Source organism: Danio rerio, chromosome 16 (assembly GCF_049306965.1).
Source record: "Danio rerio strain Tuebingen ecotype United States chromosome 16, GRCz12tu, whole genome shotgun sequence".
Lineage (NCBI taxonomy): Eukaryota > Metazoa > Chordata > Actinopteri > Cypriniformes > Danionidae > Danio > Danio rerio.
Window position 1 is genome coordinate 26,987,501 of NC_133191.1, and position 9,044 is coordinate 26,996,544.

General features: G+C 36.6%; 1 protein-coding gene across 1 annotated transcript in view; it reads right to left on the minus strand.

Annotated features, from left to right (window-relative positions):
* The window catches only part of ddx61 (DEAD (Asp-Glu-Ala-Asp) box helicase 61), a 16,930-nt gene extending 9,159 nt beyond the window's left edge, over positions 1 to 7,771 (minus strand). Inside the window, exons 1-5 of the mRNA XM_001340824.8 lie at positions 7,667 to 7,771; positions 6,012 to 6,935; positions 5,829 to 5,892; positions 5,630 to 5,734; positions 1 to 52 (exon numbers count right to left, since the gene is read on the minus strand). The exon at positions 1 to 52 is cut by the window's left edge and continues 78 nt beyond it. Coding sequence (XP_001340860.1) covers positions 1 to 52; positions 5,630 to 5,734; positions 5,829 to 5,892; positions 6,012 to 6,187 — 397 coding nt within the window. The 5' untranslated portion in view covers positions 6,188 to 6,935; positions 7,667 to 7,771. The remainder of the gene's footprint in view (positions 53 to 5,629; positions 5,735 to 5,828; positions 5,893 to 6,011; positions 6,936 to 7,666) is intronic.
* Between the last annotated feature and the right edge of the window lie 1,273 nt (positions 7,772 to 9,044).

Sequence of the window (9,044 nt, forward strand, 5' to 3'; positions counted from 1 at the left end):
TAGCTCTGGCGAGAATGTCCCTCCCTGACAATGCAATAGGAATACTTTCCTCCTACAGAGAAAGAAAATAAATTGTGGAACATAAATATAAAGACGTGTCCATTTGACACAAATATAAAGTAATATGATCGTAAATGCCCTGTTTCAATACAATCAGACGATGCTAAACAAGTACAAATGGTGTAAAACACTTGGTAGTACACTTTTGATATCTACAAAAGGTAATTGAAAAAGCATTGCTTCATACTTTAAACATTAATGATGGAAAAGTGCAGCTACATTCTGATCCTTTGCTTGCTTCTTAGGCCTTATTAAGGTGGGCTCATTCACTAAACACTATTTGTTGCAGTAAGCCCTCCCGTGAAAGGACAATAGAGTGCTGACAAAATCCAGATAAGTGATCATTAGGGCCATGACACAAAAAAATCTGAAAAAAAAAAATTAAAAATCAGAGCACGAGTGTTGTGACCTTATGAAGCGGCATAACAAGTAAATCATTTAAGCCAAGAAAAAACAAAGAATATGGCTGAAATTTCACTACATTTCTCAAATATTTCAATTTCAATTTTTGACAATATAAATTGTCAAACACATTTGCAGGAGCGAATCCCTCTATGGTGAGTGACAATTACGGCGATAATGGTAATAAATGTTGCTTTGTTTATGCTTAGCACTATAGGGTTGCGCGATATTGGAAAAATCTGACATTGCGATTTTTTTTCTGCAATATATTGTGATATAATTACCATTTCAGAGGATAGTTTGAATAGCTCTATTTGACAGTTATCTGGAGAGTCTAACTGTATTCAGATAGAGAAATTAAATAATCACAATGCAAAAAAAAAAAAAAAGCTTTTCTTACTTTGTCTTATTTCTAGACCGAATATCAAAAACATTCTCAGACCAAATAAAAATATTGTTTAGTTTTCACTGTCAGAAGAAATTTGAGAAAATTAGTTTTTTTTCCTTCTTTTAAGGAAGTTATCTGCCTGTGGGGTAAGTGAAAATCTTGTTGAAATGTATTTAGACAAGAATCAAGACAACATTTCTAAGAATTTTTTTTTGCATAAATCATTTAAATACAGTGATTAAATACAATTCTGTGGCTCATGGTCAGTAATTCAGACTGGACGTTGCAAATCTTTGTGATGGGTCCATTGCGAATGCGCACACTGTGATACTGATGCTGAAACGATAGATTGTGCAGCCCTACTTGGCATGTATTAAGTTCTGGTTTTGCCACTGTGAATGAGAAAACACATCAATGAGAAAAACGTGATGCAGCATTAAAAAATGGTTTTAATAAAAGTGCAGCATGGAGCACTAGGGTATCTGAACACAGCTATTGAGTGCCTTTAAATAGAAACACTACCTCCACCTCGGAGTTCTTCTGATTGGTTTACTGTTTTGGACCTGATAGAGCAGTGGAGTTGCATTTAAAAGTTTTTTTTTAACTTAGCATCTAAACGCAGAAGAAATCGTTATACAAAAGACAAGAGTGTAGCAATCATGCACATCCATCTAGCATGTGTTTACACTGAAAAACAATGGAAAAGTATTGAATTTGGATGAAAAAAAAACAAGTACTGTGTGAATGAGCCCTAACACAAAAAAAAAACAAATACACTGTGTAATGATGTCAAAAATACAGAAATTTCTAGAAGTATTGATACTGAAATATTTAAAACGATACCAGCCAAAAGCAAGATCGCATTGATAACAGCTTTGCTCTCACCAGCAGCAGACAACACGTGCTGCATGTGAGGGCACTACAGTAAACAGCCCCAACTTCTCAGTATCCAGTGGCTAGATGGCTTAATCCCAATTCAATAAATTTAGCAAAGCACTTGAAAGACTGTCATACAGAGTAAATAATTTCAAGATGTTAGTAACTGCTCCATTTCAATATCAATAAACTCATTAAATAAGTGTTAGTTGTTAGCTGATACGTTTTATGAAAACCTCTCAAAGTAATAGGCTAACATGATCTCAGTGTTATTAGAGTTCAACATGTGTGAAAAGCTACAGCCAACAATTACCCCTGCAAAATAAAGTTTAAACTCTGCATAATTCTGGTGTGTTATGGATTGCATATTTTAAATGACAGCGAGAAATGCTACATTTAGTTTTATCGTAATACATAGAAGTTTGCATGTTCTTCCTGCGTTCGCGTGAGTTTCCTCCGTGTGCTCCGGTTTCCCACACAGTCCAAAGACATGCGGTAAAGGTGAATTGGGTAGGCTAAAATGTCTGTAGTGTATGAGTGTGTGTGCGTTTGAATGTTTACCAGAGATGGGTTGCGGCTGGGTAAAAACTTGCTGAATAAATTAGCAGTTCATTCCGCTGTAACGACCCCGGATTAATAAAGGGACTAAGCCGACAAGAAAATTAATGAATACATACACACACACACAAATACACACACACACACACACGACTAGGGCTGGGTATCGTTCCAAAATTTTCGATACCGATAACCTGAATTCAATACCTGTTCTGAACGATACGATGAACTCGTAATCTCTAAGAAACTTTGGTTTTATTTTTTTAGGATGTTTGGGACACTTTTCACAGCAGGCTTATCTCCAAGATCAATAAACAAAGCAACAAAAGCACAAAATGAACAGTGTAGTTAACACAATATATTAGTACAAACAGTTTTAATAAAGTTCAAGCAGTTTAAAGTCAATCAATTTTGAGTATTTGTGAGGCTTACTGCTGCTTGAAGGTTTAGTTCACCCAAAAATTTAAATTCTGTCATTAATTATCTTCAAATGAAGATATTTTGGATTTAATCAAAGAGCTTTCTGATCCTCTCATAGATAAATCAATGAATAAAGTTAATTTTGTTTACTTTGCACACAGGAGTATACTCGCAGCTTCATACAATTATGATTTAACCACTTATATCACATGGACTTATTTTGACTGTTTTTTGGTTCCTTTCTGGGCATTGAAAAATGCACATCCAGTAAATCTAATCTTTCTCTACCGTAGAAAAAGGCAGCAAACTTTTAACAATAAAATTTGTAAAGGCCCTGTGGCATTCACCTTTCAGCAGGAGCAGAGACTATAACATTAAATGTGAAGAAAACATGAAAGCTAAACTGTTAATGCTGCCAAGGATAAGGACATTTAAATAAGATAAGTTTAATGTGATGTAAACTTCATCATTTATTGTTAACCTTAAAGAATTTTAGTATCAACTCAGCTAGGTATTTTAAGCTATCGAAACAGTACATAACGTTACACAGCCTATGTTAGATCCAAAAAAAGAATTAATAAAAATTTACAAAAACCCTGTTTACACTGTCAGGTATTGATGCCCAATTCTGATTTGTTGTAAAGTGTAAACGGACAAGCAAAAAAAATCTGATATAGGCAAATCGGAATTGTGCAAAACGCGCCTAACACTGAAACTAAAAAGCGAGACGTGACTTTTAAGGGGCTGTTTCATATGGGTTTATTAATCATTCTTACTGTAAAGTTAACGCAAACTGTCGTAGTTTATTAAAGACGCAAATCCCTTACTGCACGACAGCTGCACACCTTCAGCAACCTCATAATTCCTCCAGCACGAGGACTTTCATTGTTTATGAGCGTCAAAAGTGGCGGATCTGTTCGGCGAGTTCTGCCATCTGTGCCGCAGCCACACTAGCCACTGCGAAATATGCGAAGTGTTGTTTAAGCAGAGAATGGTTCAGTCCTGATTTACCCCCATGCAGTTTATGTAATGGTACGGCCCTGAATCCTGATGTGTGTGCGCACTGGTGTTAGAGTTGCTCTGTGTAGCCTGCAGTGCGTGTATTATTAGCGACAAAAAACAAAAGTTACAACACGAGGTTCGCCTAACTTTAAGGTGATTTTGAAGCGGAGGAGGTGGTAAAGGGCCGTCAGCTTGCGCTTGTGTCTGTTTACCTTTCGGAGCCCCAGCCATCTCGCTTTAATCTTCATCAGTCACAGAGGACGACGCTTGTGGTGGGCACGTTGTTATGATGACTGCGCCGGCGTGATCTTGCAGTCAAACAATGCAAAAATGCATTAAAGTGTAGTGTACGCATTACAGCCTCACATTTGACAAGCTCTGAGCGAGTGGGCATAACCGCCGTAAACTTTTGATTTTCAAGACAGCCTCGCTGCAGCCAATTACCAGCATTTAACCCGGGCACGTTGACAAGATGATACCCTTGGGTATCGAAATTTGGTACCGAACGAAAATGATTTTTTCGATACTCGATAGTATCGAGACGATTTGGTCGGTGCTTAAAGAGTATCGAACTCGATACCCAGCCCTACACACGACAGTATAAAACAGAATTGCTGCTTAAGAATATTTCAGATATATGGACACATTGGATAATTAAGTGGAGCAAAGCCACACCACATGCAACTTGATCTTCCATTTTTAAATGAATTTGATAAGAGCGCAACATTTTCACGCCAGAAAGCATGTTTTATACATGTTTTATGCAGGAATGTAACTGATATGCTGCAATGACCCCTTTACATACGAGATCAATGTAGCTAATTTTGACGCTCTCGACGCCAGAGCTGAAGGCAGACAGCTTTGTCACCAGGGCAGCCAGAACGACCTTGGACGCTGTCACCGCTTTCAGTGTGAACGCACAGTTAGGCTCTGATTGTGTTTTTATAGATCTCCTCAACTAGATAGCCTTTTTGTCACAAAAACATTTATACCAATTACTTCCAGTGTGGTATGTGACAGATTTTGCAAAGGCTTCAGCTATCCTAACTGTTAGCAGTTTCGCAACATTTTTGTGCTTTGATAGCTGGATGAAAGCGAGAGCAAAATGAGACCTCATTCCATGTATGACCGCATGTTCACAGGGACCTTTCTGCAGCAACTAATTGAGCTTTTCACTCAGTTAAAAGCCAAAATGTCAGGCCGACGTTGTAATATTCGGTTTTGGACAAAGAGTTGGCTTAAACAAACACATTTGATACACTCCTGTAGGCGTAATATTATTATTAATATTAATTAATTGGTGTGGTTTTCTTACAGTAACAAAAGCGCAAGGGCGTAGAATTGGCATGGACGGAGGGGACGTGTCCCCATCAATAACTGAATTGTCACTACCAATAATTTAATCGACTTCAAAATCCAATAATGCTCAGTCAACCCTTAGTAACCTACACATGCACAGTCAAGTTTGCTACAAGTTTACAGTGATACTATTAACCAACGCTGTGCAATTTATCGAAATTCGGTTTTGATTTTAGCCTCCATGATTATGAGAAACAATTACCGGAATAAAACAGTAACATTGCGTCACACACATTTCTAAATTTCTCTACATTCATACATCCTAAAAGACCGACTGCAGTAAAATCATGTAAATAGACTTTTGCTGCAAGGAACACAATTGCTAATTGTATTATTAGTGTTTATTTTTTATTATTAAGTACTTTATTCATGTTTTTATAAAACAGAATTTGTGCTGTTAAATACAGCTCTAGGGATGTATGTCTCCATCAATGTCATGAGCAAATATACACCCTTGAAAAATGGTATCTAATATTGATATTTTTCAAGGTATAGCAACAAAGTTAGAAGTTCCAGTACCACTACTACTGTGGTCAATTTCTAACAGCGGACACAATAGATTACCTGTATAGGGGAAGGCTTTTCCCAGCCCATCTCGAATATGCCCATCAGCAGTTCCCTCTTAAGGCAGTAATCTTCAAACTCGTTCCCCTTGGTTGCGGTCACATCCTGTCAAAAAGTGAAAGGTCAAAAACTGAAAAAAACAAACACACACACACAAACAAATCAAAATGATTCTAACAAGAAAATCTTCAGAACTTACTGTAGTTCTCACTCTTGTGTCTTTTGGTGGAAGCTGCAGGCACTTCTTCCAGTCATCTCCAAACCTACAAAATGTAGATCATGGAAGTAATTTTATACATTATGTGTTACAAACAGCTCAACCAAGATGATCAATCAATGTTAAAAGAAACAAAGTTCAGTCCATATTTTACATGAAGATTACCTGATACCGCCACTGCTTTGGGGTATGCTGCTTCCTTTCTGGGGCATCACAGGTGTCTTTCCTGATGGTGTTGAGGAAGAAAAAGATCCCGTCTGAAGGCTCATGGGCTTGGCCTGTCCATTTTGTTTGGTCACTGGCATGACTGAAGCAGGGATCTCAGTTCTCGCTGTAGCCATTGTCAGATGTTTTCTTCAACACTTTCAATCAAATTAATTTTTGCTACTTTTTCAGCTCTTTGCTTAACTGTTTACGATTACGCTCAATGCGCTTTTGTGTAAACAGTTATGTACGTACAGACCTCTTAAAAAGAAGAGAGCCTGGCGTATAACAATTGTTTATAATAAGCTCTCCCAAAAAAGGAGAAAATTATATTTATATGAATAAATATATCACAAGTCTAGAGTCGGCGTAGAAAATAACTAGGAAACAAGTACTTGTAAAATTCAAGTCTTGCACAAGGATTTCAAATATGCAATCTATTAATGCTTCTCAAAAAGTCACTTTTATGTTATCCCTGAAAAATTCCAAAGTGTTCATTTTTTTCTCTCTCTCTTTTTTTTTTTAAACAGCTGGATTGCAAAAATCCTTTCGTACCCTCTGTAGTCCTTTTGGTATCCAAAAAAAATTGTAAGTATTTACATTCAAAAGCACAAGGCTCAGCAAAAGGTTCTTAATGTGCTCTTAAAAATTATTGTATTCTCTTCGTTGTGAGGAATTTGCTCGGTGTCAATTGCTCCTATTTAACCTGCTGAAAAACTCTGCTGACACCGAGGGATTTCAAGCAGAAAGTCAATGCAGGATTATGAGTCCAAAATTAAGTTAACAGTCCATAAATGTATCCACTCTTTACTTGGCGAGGTCTCGTTTTTCCTCACTTTACTGTCACAGTTCCTAAACACTTCAGTGGAGAAATTTCTGGAACACCTGCCAAATGTGAAAGTTATACAAAGAGAAATCAGTACGTTACCATATCAAGGACGAACAATTTTTGTGGCCAAACAAAGGTTTTATTTCAGTTTATCATTAAAAACATCAGAGAACATTAAAATAAACTAAGAATACACAGTACAGTTCTGCGTTAATAATAACTTAGTTCATAGTATCAATGTTAAGACTAATTTAAAAAGACACCCACGTTTAGCTAACAGTTTCAAACTCGTCAAAAGTGAGGAAACACCTGGGATTTAACTAATAAATCTGATTAATATCACGTCTGCCTTAATTCAAATTTGATTTAAAGCCCTTCGCTAATTTTTGAAAGGTTTAAGGAACAGATCGGGATCTAAAAGTGTCCGCGAGTTGTTTGAGGAGCTAAGCGAGTTAGCCGACAAGAGCCACAATGGTGGTTTATCGACAAACTTTTCTAGTATTAGATTTAAATAAACAGTTCACCTTAACAGTTACAAACATTATGGAAGTGAAACTATAATGAAAGTAATTTTCACGGAGAGTGAGGAAACTTAGTTAACGGAGTTGAAAGATCGACAAACAAAATTAAAACACGCTATTTAACACATGCTAGTTCAACCTGCTAGCGGTACATTGTTAGGACAGGTTAGCTTAGCGTTATGCTAATAAGCGAGCAAGACAGACTCGCTGTGCACATTGGGAATGATGAATGCTAATTCAACTAAATTTACGTCAGACAACGTTACCTCCTAATTTTGAAGGATTTGAGTCTTCGTGGATTTGATAATTCTTCGAACGTTTCTTGAGATATTCTTTGTTGCTGTGGCTTTGTCTCTTCCGTCTAGAGATTTAACATGGCCGTGCGCTGAATCGATCTCGCAGGACGTAAACGCACGAAACGAAACCGACCAATCAGATGGCAGAGTTTGAATTCGGTGGGCGGTACTGTTATAAAAGCCACCATCGTAGTTCTGCATGGGCACTTTGGCCCTGAGGCTTTTTAAAAACACTTTTTAAATATAACTTATAGTGTGACTGAAAGTCCACATTTGGTCAAATATTAAACAATTACATATAAAAAAAACATTTGAAACGTTTTGTAAATTATAACATGTGTGAAAGTTGCTAAAGATTTTTAAAATGTGATCCGATGGGGGAGAGCGGGGACAAAAGTATCATTTTCCATAAGTACCTATTTTTAAAAGATAATGTTCTAAACAGAATTAATAATTCAAAATAATTTCACATAATTTGCACATTGTTACTTTTGACGCTGTCAGTATAGAGACAAAAGTAACATATGGGTAAAAAAGTCAAAAGTAGCAAAATATTTGCTAAGTTTACTAGCTTAATCCTTATTTTAAATATATCTGACTATGACCTTGTTAATGCTAACTGCAAACAAATTTTGTCCTTTATTTTTGAAAAAAATATTAAACTGCATTTTCATTTTAGATTTCAGCTCCATCAAATGTTTTTTGTGTTTTAAAAGCCATCCAGCAATGCATAATGTTACAATTATCTACAATTTATGAATATTTTATTATTATTATTAGTAATATGCATTAACTTTATAAAACATATGAATCAAAACACTGCAAATTCTAATGTAGATGTGAAAAATAAGCTATGGCTTTTTGCAGTGAGACATTAAGAACTTTTTTCCTCACAGAACTCCACAGAACTTGCCATTTGAACCTGATTTACTTTTAAACCAAAAAACGCAGAGATTGCAAACTTAAGGATCTGTTACTGCACTAAGCTGTAGATTGATCATTAGTGTGATGCTTGAAAAGAGAATCACAACTTGCAATAGGAAAAAAAAAACATTTGCTACAATAATTTACTTTCTGCACATAAAAACTGAAATTCAGACCTATCCGCAGGACACGGTCCCAAAATCACATGATAATTGATGCCAAGGTATCTATAATCCTGGACCAGGCCATATCCTGAGCTGATGCTGTGGCAGTAATGAATGAGTGGAGAGCATGAGACTAATTCCTGAAAGACCACAGTGACAGACAAGTCTTTGCATTGATTCCGTGGGCCAGCCTGAACACCCACCGGTGAGCTACTCACACCTGCAGTTTTCCACGATGGATGTCCAGTGTTCTCCAGCCT